General features: G+C 42.4%; 1 protein-coding gene across 4 annotated transcripts in view; it reads left to right on the top strand.

Annotated features, from left to right (window-relative positions):
- The window catches only part of NME7 (NME/NM23 family member 7), a 265,751-nt gene that overhangs the window by 36,547 nt on the left and 213,563 nt on the right, over nt 1–15,641 (top strand). For 2 of the 4 annotated variants that reach the window (XM_032318638.1, XM_032318636.1), the window contains exons 1-4: nt 3,134–3,168; nt 4,036–4,143; nt 4,887–5,053; nt 15,468–15,578. In XM_032318638.1, the coding sequence (XP_032174529.1) occupies nt 3,148–3,168; nt 4,036–4,143; nt 4,887–5,053; nt 15,468–15,578 (407 nt within the window). In that variant the 5' untranslated portion in view covers nt 3,134–3,147. Of the gene's footprint in view, nt 1–3,133; nt 3,169–4,035; nt 4,144–4,886; nt 5,054–15,467; nt 15,579–15,641 lie in introns of those variants that run through there. The other 2 variants (XM_032318639.1, XM_032318637.1) reach the window with 2 other exon arrangements.

Genomic DNA, 15,641 nt, shown 5'->3' with positions numbered 1-15,641 from the left:
GCCTTTTCTCAGAGAGGAAACTTATTTTTACGTAGTTTTAAACAATCTCGTTGAGAGAAATCAGTTATAAATGAAGGAATGCGTAAACTTTTCAAGAGAATATGAAGGATTTTTCTTCTTTGTATGCAGATGTTGTTGTGAATGAAGCTCTCAGTTAGAATCCGAAAGATCCAGTCGAGGAGCTTAGACGTTGTTGGAATCTTGTGGACAAGTTTCTGTGCATGTGCCGCTTACTTACCAGAGACAGTGGAGTGGCGTGGTCTGGCCAGTTCTCCTTTCAGTATCTCGTTAGGTGGTCGTTCTGAGGAAGTTTGTAAAGATAACACAACTCTTTATTCCTTTCCCATCGTAGTGTAACCTTTCGTATCTGTTGACATTTTCCCCCTTTACCTTAGACAAGAACTTCTTTTCCTGTTTTAATTTACAGTTCATGACTACGGTAGAATAACTAATGCTCACAGTGAAAATTGATTTTAAAGCAGCAACTTACGGGCAGCACAGAATGTGATTTCTGTGATTTCCCACATGACATCTGCTTTGTAACATTTTGTGATATTTTACACACTGATGGTATCTTAGAAGGACACACTTCACTGTTGATTTTTTTAGGATTTTGGAATTGGGATGTAATTGAAAAGTAGTATTTGTTAAATATGTTTGATGTCACAGGGAGTAAGATTCTTTCATTGCATTTCATAATAATCCATTTCTCTTCTCCTAGATGGTTGTTACAGGCCACAGAACTTGACCCTGTTTAGAATTACTTAGTTTTACATGGGAGAGTGGTTAAATAACTCCATTTATCATTGGATTTGACCCGCTGAATGGATACTTTCTGTAATAGTGACTTCTGCATCATTTGGACTTCAGTCCTTCGCAGTCTGAAGGACTGAGATTTGAGTTCTGACTTACTTCTTTGGTGTGTAACTTCGGACCAGTGTTCAAATTTTTTGAGCTTTACTGTCTTTGTCCATGATAGGGATAGTACCTACATTGTTGCGAGGATAAAGTGAGATCATGTCAAGAGCCTGCTACTTGGTACTCTAAGAAATTAATGACAACCATTAATCACGACAATAACAATAATTTTTAGAGTCTGAATGTCATTGATTAAATATTCTGATACTGCTTTTCCATTATCTGAGGAGTAGGACAGGCAGTTCATTCTAGCAGAATAGATGGTGAGAAGCCGAGCAGAATATCCCTGATTTGTTTATCTACTATTTTAGGAGAGATTCTTGTTCACTAATATTCATTGGAATTTGAGAACAGATTGAGCAACTGATGTAGGAGATATTTTCTTTGCTTCACATAATTTGAAGAACACTGTCTACCTTTTATATCCTTTATATTCTTTTTGACATGCATCCAAATTCAACATATTTTATATCCCACAAGATATTGTTGTTTATTTATTATTCATTAATAAGACATTGTTATTTTGCATGCCAATTATTTACTTAGATTTACCCAGATAACCGTTATTTTTCAGCCCTGTCTTTAACTCCTTGAGTTATCTGGTATCATTTTCCTTTTTTCTATGGAACTGCCTTTAGAATTTCTTTGAATGCAGGTACCCTGGTAATACATTTTCTCTTTTTGCTTATCTAGAAATGTCTTTATTTCACCTTTATCTTTTGGAGGAAAATCTTTGCTAGTTAGAGAATGGTAAGTTAGAGTTATTTTTTGTTCCTGCATTTCCAGTTAAAGAAATAGATGCCCACACTCTGTGAGATTCTTCATCTTGATTTTTTTTATGCCATCCGTATTATTTCGAAGCCTTCGTCAGGATATAAGGAGGCTACTCGTGATCTCTGTTGTCTGTGTCTTCTCTTGGTTCTCTTTCTTGGATCTGGTCGTCTGTTCCTGCGGTTGAGGACGCAGTGGAGAGGCAGGGAGCCAGGATGGGGCGATGTCCCCGCGGTACGGTCAAGGACTGACCCCAAACTTGAGAACTTCGTGAGGGTCAGTTGACCCTCGGGTTTGGCCGCGCCGGGGCCCTGTGGTGCTCCAGGAATGACCGCGGAAGGTCGCAGCGTTTACCAGAGCGTCGTGCTCAGTGGGTCGTTTCTCTTCCCCGGCTCCGCGAGGCCGCTGAGGGCCGTGGGACGAGCGCAGATCCGAACCCGCTCCGCCCCAGGATCTTTGTCCCTCAGACCTGGGCTGCTTCGGCGGCCCCCAGTCCGGGCTCGTCTTCTCGTCCCTGCGACGTCGTGGCAAGCTGCGCTCGCTTCTCTGCGTCGGGGCCTCTGGCGGCTGCGGCCGCTCCTCAGTCTCCTGAGCGCGCTGGCGAGACGCCGCGCATGCGCTCGGCCCGCGTGGCGCGCAGGGCCTGGGGCCGCCCGGGAGGCTCCTGCCTTCCCGCCGGCCGCGGCCGGAGACGCTCTCCGCGGCCTCGGACAGACGGTTCCTCACGTCTCAGTTTTCTGGTTGTTCTCGCCCCGTTCGCCAGCAGCTGCCTCGTCAGTCAGAAACGAAGCTGCCCCGTTATTTCCTCCGCAGAGCGGACGGTGCTGCGTCCCGCTGCCCGCGGCCGAGCGAAGCGGCGGCTGCTGCGCGGCGCGGAGAAGCGGAAGCGCGAGCCCCGCGGGTTTCCCTTCCGGCCCGCTCGTGCCCTGGACCTTCGGCCGCGTGGTGCCTTCCGCGTCGTGGTCGTGGTTGCTTCGGTCAGTGAGGCCGCGTTCCAGGGCGTCTCTGAGGACAGGCGTGTTTTCCTACGGAGAGTGAAAGTCCAGGAAGCGACGGATGTTTCCGTTTTGTGTAAAAGCGGACCATAATGCTAGAACGCACAGTGGCGCCTGAGCCTTGAGAAGCTGTCGTTGTAATGGGGAAAGCGTGTGAAGAAAGGCCTTCACGGATGTCGTACCGCACCTTTATTTCCCCTGAACTAATAAGCATTATTGAAATGTGTATTTTTGGATGATTAGGGGAAAAATAGTGTCCTAAGCTATCTACAGTACAGTTCATGAGTCTAATCACCAAGTGTAGACAGCTTCTACCGTGGGAATTTGTAAGGGAATTATTGACATAGACGGATCCTACCCGTGGATCTGAACCAAAGAATCAGGTGTTTGATTTAGAATTAGGAACAGAACTCCTCATCCTTTCTTCCTTAGAAGTCCTTGGTGTCCCCCTTTGCTTATTGTAATGAAGGACCTTGGGGCCGAGGGACTTTTAACAACACGTACGATCGGAAGTCCTGCCGGATAATCCAGGAAGGAAGATCGGTCTCTGACTTGTTTCATTTGATCTTGCGCAGGAGGCGTCGACCTCCGGCTAGAGGGGGCTGCCGCAGCCGGGGCCCTCCGGTGCTCCAAGTCCGCCCTGGCGTTCGCCCCCGAGACCCGCTTCCCAAGGCTGCTCCTAGCCAGCCCCGAGGGGCGCGGGGAGGCTGGAGCAGGCCGGTCCCTGGAAGTCACCTCTCGAGGGCTCGTTGGCTCCAGCCCTGCCCGCTGGTCCTGCTGATCCTCCGTAGGTCACACAGCAGTCCCGGTGAAGCCTTTCTCCCTCTCTCCTTCCCTCTGGTTCGTCTTACGGTCCGTATCCCTCCCCACTTCCTCTCATAGGACCCGCCCGGACAGGAGTAGGATTCCGGAGGTTTAATGCTGTCGTGGTGTCTGCTTCTCGGAGGACCTCGGCCAGCACACGGAGAGTAGCATCTCAGTTTTGTTCTCCTGGCGAGTCTGTTGTCAGTTTACATGTAAATTTGCTTTCAGAAGCCTGAATTATTACAGGAGACAGACCAGGGGTTCATGTTCTAAAAAACTGTTAATTTACTCAGGGTGATTGGTGGTTGTGAAGTATTAGGCAGTTCATCAGGCATCATTGAGAAAACTAAGGATATTTACGGAAAGTAGAAGGAAATATTTCTGGGGGTCTGCTGATAAGTAATATATTGTTGAAAGCAGCATAGTAAATAAGTAGTAACAGATTTATTTTATTACATATATTTGGTAGGCCTTGCTTTCAACTTACATGATTTATACAAGAGAGCTTATATTTTATGTTAATGGTAAAATTCTTCTTTCTTTGCAGAATCATGATGAAAGATTCGTTTTCATTGCAGAGTGGTATGATCCAAATGCTTCACTTTTTCGACGTTATGAACTTTTATTTTACCCAGGGGATGGGTCTGTTGAAATGGTAAATAAACCTTTTTTTCCCTTTAAAGTTAGCAAAGGGAGTGAAGTGGGACTAGGAAGAAGAGTAGGACTGACTTCTGTGTACTTGCCCTTGAGAATATGTATATATGTTTCTTCTTCTTTTTTTTAATGAGAATTCTTTTTTTGCTATTGTAATTCCAATACAAGAAGGTAACTTCGTGCCTTTATCTTTAATGTCAAGTAGTAATTAATACTTTTGATTGGAAAACTGAAGTGGGATTATTCATGTTTTAGATTAAGCAATAGTCAATAAGTGAATGTCATAGATAAAGATTATCATGGTCCTAAATATGTTGCCATTATTGAAAGCTGTTAACTCTACAGCAAGTCAAATTGAAGATCAGGTTAAGAGAGTTCCACTTGTCTCTTTTTGCCTCTTAATTGGCAACCATTTTACAGGTAGATCTCTTTGGTATTGGCATTCTGTGTAGGGAAGAAAGCAGAAATTTGGAATTTTTTGGGATTTCGTAAGCACTAATTTGCTGAAACATTTGGCAATATATCCATGGTTTTTTAAAGTATTAAATTTGTAATAAGTTTTTGTGTTATTACTAGATTGGACTAGGAAATACAGAAGTTATAAAGGAAATTATGATTTGTAACAAAAATGAAACCATGTAAGCTATGTTTAATAAAGTAGAATTAAGAATCATTTCTAATTTATAGTAAAAGTAACACTGTCTGTTGATACTTATGTGTCTTACTGTGTTGTTTTTGTTCCAGCATGATGTGAAGAATCACCGCACCTTTTTAAAGCGGACCAAATACGATGATCTTCATTTGGAGGATTTATTTATAGGCAACAAAGTGAATGTCTTTTCTCGACAGCTGGTGTTGATTGACTATGGGGATCAATACACAGCTCGCCAACTGGGCAGCAGGAAAGAAAAGTGAGAAAATCCTTTCTTCATTCTTTTTTTTTTTTTAAGATTTTATTTATTTATTTGACCAAGAGTCAGAGCACAAGCAGCAGGCAGAGGGAGAGGGAGAAGCAGGCTCCGTGCAGATCAGGGAGCACATGCGGGACTTGATCTCAGGACCCAGGGATCATGACCTGAGCCAAAGTCAGACGCTTACCGACTGAGCCACTCAGGCGCCCCTGTTTTCTTCATTCTTAAAACATTGTATGTCTTAATGCAGAAGACTAATTTCTTGTTTCTATCTTGTGTTTTTATAGTATCGGTACTTTTCCAATTCAGTGTGAGGACGTTGTTAGGATTTTGAGGAGTAGATTCAGCGATTGGCTCTTCACTCAGATGACAAAGCGAGAGTCTTAGGTGATGATTATTTTCTGGAGCAAAAAATATGGACTTTTTATATGTTCTCATCTTTCTTTGTAAGATGCATTTAACTGGGAACTGAGAATGTTGGAACATAGATAGTATTGGTGTATAAGATAAACCTGGCTTATGGGGAAAAAAATAGTGAGTGGCAGAGCAGGGAAAGCCCTGTGAAGGTGTTTGAGATGGATCCTGAAAGATGAATTGGATTTTTTAAAAACTATTTTTATTAACATATAATGTATTATTAGCCCCAGGGATACAGGTCTGTGAATCATCAGGTTAACACACTTCACAGCACTCACCATAGCACATACCCTCCCCAGTGTACATCACTCAGCCACCCTCATCCCTCCCCTGACCTACCAGCAACCCTCAGTTTGTTTCATGAGATTAAGAGTCTCTTATGTCTGTCTCCCTCCTGATCCCATCTTGTTTCATTTTTCCTTTCCCTACCTCCCTATGGCCCCCCTATTCTGCCTCTCAAATTCCTTGTATCAGGGAGATCATATGATAATTGTCTTTCTCTGATTGACTTATTTCGCTCAGCATAATACTCTCTAGTTCCATTCACGTTGTTGCAAATGGCAAGATTTCGTTTCTTCTAATGGCTGCATAGTATCCCATTGTGTATGTACACCACATCTTCTTTCTCCGTTCATCTGCTGATGGACATCTAGGCTCTTTCCCTGGTTTGACTGTTGTGGACATTGCTGCTATAAACAATGAATTGTTTTTTTAACCGGTTAGATCAAGAGTAGGAATGCTAGTCACAGGAATACGTATAAGCCGGGGTTCGAAGGCAGAAAGTTGTATGTCATGTACTGGGAAGAGCCCATTGTTCTGTGACTGGCTTGGTGGTTAAATTTTTAAAAAAAACTTTGATTAGTATAATAGCCTGAATTAGGATGGTAGCAGTAGGTATGAAGAGGAAGAAATGTGCAAGATTGACAGAAGCAGAGGAACAGCAGGCATGGTCAGCACTCAGTGATGACTATTACTACATCAGGCATGGTGTTCAAGAGATCTGTATGGGTTATTTGAGTGCCATGACAACCTAATAAAAAGGTACTGTTATGATTAGCTCCGCTTTGCAGATGAGAGAGTTGAGGCTTGGAGGAGATGTTAACTAGCTTGCTTAAGGGCAAGAGGAAGGGCAAGAAAAAGCCCACAGCCCAGTGTGAGGTGAAAATGGGAGGATTCAGTCATAGGAGAAAGGAAGGGACCTGGAAAATGGTTGCCCTCTTCCTGCCTCAATCCATTTGCATGTCTTCGGGCACCCAGCACGTCTCCTTACACGTTACAAGTGCTGTATCTGTGTTGGTCTAGTGAATCAGTGGATAGCGATTTATTTATTTATTTATTTATTAAATATTTTTTACTTATTTGTCAGAGAGAGTGAGCACAGGCAGACAGAATGGCAGGCAGAGGCAGAGGGAGAAGCAGGCTCCCCGCTGAGCAAGGAGCCTGATGTGGGACTCGATCCCAGGACCCCGGGATCATGACCTGAGCCAAAGGCAGCTGCTTAACCAACTGAGCCATCCAGGCGTCCCAGTGGATAACAATTTAAAACTCATTGTCTACTCTTGCCTTTTTAAAAAATTTCCTCCCTGTTTACAGATGATGACCTTTGATCTAGTTGACCAAGGTGTTTTTGTGTAGATTGTAACGAATGTTGTCCATCCTTGAGCTTTATACACAGACATAACATGTGCCTGATAAATATTGCCCAAATGAAGAGAGAATGACTGCTACAAAAACAATAAAAAAGTTATATAGTTATGATACACAGAAACAAACTTGTCTTGTTCACAACTGTGTCCCTAAAGACTGTAATCGTGATGCCTCAAACAATCAGTTATTCACAGGGAATGCCCTGCAAAAAAGTGCTAAATGAATGAGTGAATTGGTTTACATCACTGAAAATAGTTCTGCCTGGAGGAAGAGGTGGAGGCTGGCTGGCCTCCCCAGCTTCCCACTCCGCTCCCACGGCACGTGGCCCGTCCCGTGATGCAGAGACACCATAGCCCAGTGCCTCCCCATGGCCGTGTCTCTAGTCTTTTCCCCGTATCGTCAGGACTGTGTTTGTCATCCTGACTCCACCTGAGTTCTGGTTTAGAAGAGACACAGAGAATGTGGGAGACACAGCAGAAAATCAGGCTATACTGACAACAGTTACTTTTTACTAATGTTTTTCTCTGAATATCAATTTTCAGTATTACTAAGGTGGCATTTTAATTTTCAATCTCTGCATTTATTAGTTTGCAATCTTCTGAGGCTAGAATGACTGTATTTGAATGAAAATTTACTTCCATTGTCATCTTTTTCGGCTTCAGTTTCTGTGGCTTATATATTGTCTTGTCTTGGGAGATTCCCTGCATTGTGGAGTGATTGTTATGTAAGTAAAAGTAGGGACCACTGGTGGAAGGTAAGGCTCTCTGTTTATAAAGCTCCAATTACCATTTAATTTGATTGGAAAAAAAAAACAAACAAACCACCTGTCCAACTGTCTTTTGAGGTCTACGACCAAAATAAGGAGCTGACTGTGTGATATCTGAGTAATTCCAGTAGTAATACTCTTCCTGTGACTTCTTTACAAGCCCCTCATAGCCCTTTCTACAAGTCCTTTAGAATTCTTAAGGTGGCTTTGTGCTTGTTGTGGATATTAGTACACAGGTGGTGGTGGATTGGGACGTGGTGAATGCCTCATTAAAAAAAATACTCCCAGAATAACTTGGAAATAGGGAAAAAATTTGAATGTTAGATAAGTAGAACTCTTCCATTGTTATGAGATCTAATGGTGAAAGTCTACGGGATTAAGGAAACACCATAATTCCTTTATTTGCAAGTAATAAATATAGCTTCAATTTTTTTGATCACATGCTGTATGCGGAGGGCTGTGATAGGCACTTTTCATATGAGTCTCAGTTCAAGACTACGTTAAATTTTCATTTAAACTAATAAAAGTAAATGAATTTGAGAGGTAGGGCTAATAGTATGACCCAATCAAAATAAAATAATAATGCCTGTAGGAATTACAATTTGTGCGTGTGTATATACTTTATTTTTTTACTTATTTAGGGAGGGTGGTGGAGCAGAGGCCCAGGGAGAGAGAGAATTTCAATTTCTCTCCAGCAGACTCCACACTGAGTGTAGAGCCTGACCTCATCACCCTGAGATGATGACCTGAACCGAGTCAAGAGTCGGATCCTTAACTGACGGAGCCCTGCAGGCACCCCAAGATATTAATTCTGTCTGTCTAAAGTGAATGTCTCTGATTCTGTTATATAGAACAGTTAAGTAACTTGGCCACAACCACAGAGCTAGAAAGTCAAGGGAACCAGTAAGCCTTGTTGCATTTGGCTCACACGCGTTCTCTATTAAGCCTTTAATACGCTGGTAGATATTGTTGAACGGGACTGATTTCAAAAGAGGGGGAACTAAAGAATGTGAAGACAGATTTTAAATATTTGGGCTTTATAAATATAATGAATAAATATGATATATAATAAACTAATGAACACATATTCAGTATTCCATTTTTACTAACTTAAACTGTTCCACCATTTTTTTTCCACCATTTTCTCTTTTGATTCTCCATTTTCTCTTTTGATTCTTTGATTCTTTACTAGCCCTGCATGTGGGCTAGTAAATCCAGCAACCATTTGGCTGATTTAAATAAACTTCAGAATTCAAGTTTTAAAAATCTAGTTTCATTTCAATGACCAAAAAAGTAGGCATATGGGGAAATAAATACATGTATGTCTCTCATAGTCCTATAGAAATAACCTGTATATAATAATTATAACCTAGTCTTGTTCTCAGTGTGTACAGTATCAAGGGTAATTTATGAAATCAAGACATTCCTGTTCTGGTCCTCATACTCCACTCCTTTCTTTATATCGAGAGAAATCGTAGGAGAGAAAAGTAAAGCCGATCTCTTTGGGCCCATCAGCTCATTTTGAGGCAGTTATGCTGATCACTCAGTATAATTCGATTCAGCTCTCAGACCAGCCTTGGTTGTCCAGTTCCCCTAGATTATCAATGTATAACATTTGACTCACATTTCTACTTTTTAAAAATCTCTTTTTTGAGTTATAATTGACATTAAAAAGTTGCAGCTATTCAGGGCGCCTGGGTGGCTCGGTTGGTTGAGCATCTGCCTTCGGCTCAGGTCATGATCCCGGAGTCCTGGGACCGAGCCCCACATCGGGCTCCCTGCTCCGTGGGGAGTCTGCTTCTCCTTCAGACCCGCTCGGCTCTCATGCTCTCTCTCTCAAATAAATAAATAAAATCTTAAAAAAAACCACACCGTATTAAAAAAAAAAAGTTGCAGCTGTTCAATGCATATGGCTCAATGACTTTGCAGATAAGTCTACACTGTAGAACTCTTACCACAAGGAAGGATATAAGTCAGTCTGTCACCTCCGAAAATTTTCTCCTGTTCTCTTTATTAATTTTTTATATCGGTTTTTTTTTGTGTGTGTGTGTGGTAACATCCCTTAATATACAATTTACTCTTTTAGCTAATTTTAAATCTTTTCTCTCTTGTTAAAGCTCCTCAGATCAGGGACGCCTGGCTGGCTCAGTCAGTTAAGTGTCTGCCATGGACTTGGGTCATGAACCTGGGGTCCTTGGATCAAGTCCTGCATCAGGCTCCCTGCTAAGTGGGGGGGTCTGCTTCTCCTTCTGCCTAATGTTGCACATTTTTTCAGTTGTTTTTGTGAAGCCAGTGACTCATTATTATTGTTCTATATAATCAGTTAACAATTAGACTTCACCACTTTTGGCCTTTTAGTAGTAGTGTTTTTTATTTTAGACGTTCTGTTTGGATTTATTTTACTTTTTTTAAAAGATTTTATTTATTTGACACAGAGAGAGAGAGATCACAGGTAGGCAGAGAGAAAGGAAGGGAAGCAGGCTCCCTGCTGAGCAGAGAGCCCGATGCGGGACTCCATCCCAGGACCCTGAGACCATGACCTGAGCTGAAGGCAGAGGCTTTAACCCACTGAGCCACCCAGGTGCCCCAGAATTGTTTTATTTTTGCTTAAATTAAAATTTCCCTTAGGGTTGTTCACTGGTAGAGAGCTCTCTCAGCTGAAAATGTCCTTATTTCACTTACATTCTTGAAACTACCCCCGTATGTATGTCATATTTTTTTGTTTCTCTGTGCTTTATTCTGAATTTGTTCAGAATTCTTCTATCAGTTGCATCTAGTCTTCTGTCAGACCATTTGGTGCTTATTTTCATTTTTGTATTTTTATCCCTCGCTATTCTAACAGATTCTTTTTCGAATCTGAGTACCCATTGTTGATAGCTTAGACTTCCCAGTTGCCTAATACTTGCAGCTTCCTTCTCAGTCCTGCCTTCAGCCATGGTCCGCGTGGCCATTGTACGGTCCACGTTGGAGTGCCAGTAGCTGAGCTGCGTGTGGGGCTTTCTGTTTTGTGCTGTGTCTTCTGGTTCTTCCTCATGTTGGTCTTTCTCACGTGTGTGTGCGGATTGTCATGTGTCTGTGTGTACGTGGACATGTATATGGGTGTGATACGTGTGTGTTTGCGTTTGCATATGTGTATGAATAACTTCGTGAAGGATGAAGTGATCTTCTGGGATGGAATTGTGTTTGCGTCTGAGTGTTGCCTGGCGACAGCGATCTGGTTGACGTTACCTGAGCGAAAACTGGGAAGTTCCCAGGCTACCTTAGTGATGTGACCTTGGGCTGTCAGGCCAGGGAAGGCCTGCCGCTTTCTGATTCACCCTTAGGAGGTAGCCTTTGATCCTAAGTAAATAATAGGGAGAATCCTGTTGGGTTTTCTTCCCCTTTCCCAGTGATGTGGTACAGATTAAAGTTCGGATTAGCCAGACAGAGGCAGTGCTGGCAAGGTTGACACAACTTCCCTTCTCATTTGTCTGGGTCTTGATTTTTTGTTCACTTTCATACTCATAATTGTTTAGTGTCTCGTCAATTTATTTTTGCTGTAAAAATATCTTACCTACTGTTTTTCGTCTTCAGTGGAAGGAGTGCTCTGAACCACTGTGCCATTGTTGCCAGTCGGGAGCTCTGGCGCAATGAGGTTTCCTCCAAGCCACAGGTGCCCATCTGAGGCTATTCTCCAGATTTCCAGGGGGCAAACACATGCTTTATGCTTGTAAAGAAAACCTAAAAGAAACTACAAATTTGGCATTGGGTTGATGTTTTAAAATGAGTTTTTATATGCTTAAGGCCAATATGTATAACTTTTGAAATCTTTACATCAATTAATATAGATTGAAGTTTACAAATCTATTCGTTCAGGCGGGTAATGTTCAGAGTCTCCAGCGCTGTGCCGTCTAGGCTGTTTGTGACGCAGCGTCTTTAACCTGGACACATCTGCTGCGGTTTTTGCCCGGAGCCTGTTGGCGGAGGGAGAGCGTGTTTTCGCGTGTGAAAACCTTGTTTTGCAGAATCCTCTGTTCTGAGTTGGCAAAGGGTGGCAAAACTATTTTCTCACTCTCCTTTGCTAAGAAGCTGTAATGTAAAAGAATGGTTTTATGTATATATATTTATATATATATATTTTCTTTTGAGAGCATCTCCTGTGGACCCCCTCCACTGGGCGCTCCGTGGCAGGTGAGACGATTGCTATGTGGCAGGTCCTCACAGCGGGGGCTCCCAGTGACTCCCACCTCCTGGGATCCACGCCCTGTCCAGTCCCTTCTCAATTCCACTCTGGACTTGACAGTGTGCCTTGCATTGGCCAGAGGGATGTCAGCAGATGTGTCTCAAGGGGATGCTTGATAAGTGTTCGCACGTCAGACTCAATGTGGCTGCCCCTGAGGAAGCCTGGTGTGACCTCCTAAGGGTGAGAGCCCACAAGGAGAAAAGAAGGCAACTGTCCCAGCTGCCACGCCAGCCACACGCAGCTGTGTGTCATCCCCAGTGAAACTGCTGCCCGGCCACCTCAGAACCTTAAGAAATTGCTGTTTTAGGCCACTCCATTTTGGGGTGGTTTTTTTCCTGGACAGAGAACATGTTCTCAACTCAAGTTTGGCAGCTCGTCAATCAAAAATCAATGCTTCCGGGAGGAGTATGTTGGGAAAGGAAAGGTTGCTTTGTGTAGGGCGCTGGCAACCTGGGAAGATAGTAGACGAATGTCTCAGAGCCCATCTTCCCTGTCCAGCGAAGGCGTGGAAATGGTGGGGGTGACGTGTGGGAGAAGCAGGTGCCCAAGCAGTTAGTTGTGTGTCGACGTGAGACATGACCCTGAACAGACTTGCTGGCATCAGTGGCAGCTGTTTTCAAATGTGGTCAGTCCTTATCTGCTGGGAAAGTCTGGTCCTTCACTTCTCAAGGCCATTGGTCTGCAAATCTCTGGGAAAGTAGGTTAGTCCTGCTGCAGCCCGAGGGACTTGGGTCCCCACACGGGAGCAGGAGGCATGGAGCACGTGAACCCTTCCATAGGCCGCAGTGTTGTAGCTTGTTATGCTGCAGCAGAGGACACTGGTGCTTTTGTTTCTTTATGTGCTGTCTTCTCTTTTAAATGACACACGTGATTTCGCAAGCCCGTCTTCCTTTCTGTACAGAATATACTTTAATTATTATTTACTGAACAGTTAAGCAGTGAGGCGATGATAGGCAGATTTATTTAATGACTCCCAGTTATCAGCCCTTTGCCTCCTGTAAGGCATGTAAAGAGAAAATGAAATTGCACTTTAAATTAAGCTTTGTCGGTTTTGTATTTTCCATGTTGGTTCTTGTTCATAGAAATTGGTGACTGCTGATGTGTTGTATATTTTCTTTAAGAGCTGTAGTTCGCAAAGGTTCTTCCAGAGTTTAGCATAAGCAATACGTGGGTCAGTTTGGTTTATGGGTATAACGTGTCATAATGTGAGTTAAAAAGTGACGAGTTTTCGTTGTATATGCGGGTGATATGAGTATATTGTGTTATAATGTGAGCTAAAAAGTGAAGAGTTTTCTCTCTTTGATGAAGCCATATAATATGAATATTAACAGTGTGTCATTTGCTTCAAAATAAAGGAAAGGATTGCTGGCACGGCTTGTAATAAGTTGAGATGAACTTATATTATTATATGTTCTAAAAACCAGCCATGAGTTAACGTGAATTATTATAGCTTTGCCGTATCCTTAGGCTTGCCTCGTGGGTGAAGAAGCCAGCTGTGAGAAGGCCAGTGCACTTCTTAGCCGGAGCCCTTGACCTCATGCCTGTGTGTCAGAACGACAGAAAACGAAGGAGGGAAAGTGGTGGCAGTTCTTTATCATAATTTTGCATGTCCTATACACTGAGTTACTCGAACTCATCTGATTTTTATCTGATATTTGCAAATACTACACTTGAGGGTTTTGTAATTACGATACTCGGAGCGATGTTATTTGTGGTATGGGAAGAGTGCAGACCTAGGAGTCTGTGAGCTGGGCATTCTGTCCTGAAGGTGCCTCTGACTGGCTGTGTGACCCTGGTGTCACTCTTTGGGCCTGGTTACCTCATCAGTAAAGTGAGGCCATTCATGTGATCTCCATCTCCAAAAACCTTTTGGGGCTTCAGAGTGGGAAGAGTGCTTGGCTCTGATGAGTCCTCTTAGAGGAAAGTGTGATTTGAAAAGTTAGCATGCTGCTTTCTCTCCAGCTAAGTTGCTGGGTAAGAAGACATTTGGGTCTTTGTGCGACCCTTGTGTGATGCTTGGGTGTTAAAGGAAGAATTTCTTTCCAGATCAGTGATGAACTGACTGCTTCGCTTGTATTTGTTAAAGTCTAAGAGACCAAAAATCAAGTTCATAATATATTAAATGCAGTTTTTAAAAAAGATTTGTCCTTTTATATAAACTGTGTTCTAAGAAATAGAAATTTTAAATGTTTTATAATGTGGAGGCCAAGAGCAGCATGGCCCAAAATGTGCCACTTTGACATACCAATTATTTAAAATAAAAGTCACTTTAAAAACAGTGCAAGGACACTCAGACTCTCTTCTGTCCCCCTGACGCAGGAAATAAACCTCCCATAGGGAAGGTGTTCTCCCTGTTCTAAGTAGTCAAAAAGACATCCTTATTTCCAGAGATAGAAACTTTAAAGCCAACCAAACTTTAGAAGCAAACCTCGTTACTTTCTTTCTAATCTACTACCTCCGTTAAATTCTGTTTAGAATTATTTACTAATTAAAGCTTCCTATCATTTCTTTTTTTAAAATATTTTATTTTTCACTGATCTCTGTACCCAATATGGGACTCACGCTCACAATTCTGAGATTGTGAGGTCTCATGCTCTACTGACTGAACCAGTCAGGGTCCCCACATCTGTTTCCTTTATCCTGTCAATCCCTCACAAATTTATTGTCTCTTTGTCTAGGAAGTATACAGACTGTCAGTTTTGGGGGCTCCTGGGTGGCTCAGTTGTTAGGTGTCTGCCTTCGACTCAGGTCATGGTCTCAGGGTCCTGGGATCGAGCCCCGCATCGGGCTCTCTGCTCAGCAGGGAGCCTGCTTCCTCCTCTCTCTCTCTGCCTGCCTCTCTGCCTACCTGTGATCTCTCTCTCTGTGTCAAATAAATAAATACAATCTTTAAACAAACAAACAAAAAACCAAAGAAAACCTTGCCAGTTTTGGTCATTTATTTGGGGCTCAGTTTCATTTTGGGCCTCCATGCCACATAATAAAACTTTGGCTTTTTCTCCTATTAATCTGTCTCGTGTGAATTTAATTCTTCGTCCACTCGGAACTGCTTGAAGGATACAGGAAGAATTTTTCCTTCCCGACATTAATTAGGACATATTAAATATGACAGTTTTAACTTTTTTCCCCTTAAGCTTTTATTATTATTTTTAGATTGGTACCTAATTTTTATTTCCCTGGGAAAAATAGTAAGCTTACTTTAAGTTTTTCAGAGACCTTTTATATACTTTTTAAAATAATTTATTTTGATGTTTGATGATCTAGAATGATTGTTAAGGAAACTACCACTGCTTGGGAATTATAAGTAAAAACTGAACTATTTTTATTTTCAAACTTATTCTTTGTTCTTTATTTCCATACAGAACGTTGGCTCTGATTAAACCCGATGCAGTATCGAAAGCTGGAGAAATAATTGAAATGATAAACAAAGCTGGGTTTACTATAACCAAACTCAAAATGATGATGCTTTCAAGGTAATTTTTTGATCATTTTCAGTTATGTAAAGTCTAGTCCTTGGTTTTTTTCTTTTTCTTTTT

The sequence above is a fragment of the Mustela erminea genome, chromosome 17, assembly GCF_009829155.1.
Source record: "Mustela erminea isolate mMusErm1 chromosome 17, mMusErm1.Pri, whole genome shotgun sequence".
NCBI classification, from domain to species: Eukaryota; Metazoa; Chordata; class Mammalia; order Carnivora; family Mustelidae; genus Mustela; species Mustela erminea.
Note: the sequence above shows the minus strand (reverse complement) of the source record. Positions and strands in the feature narration are given on the sequence as shown.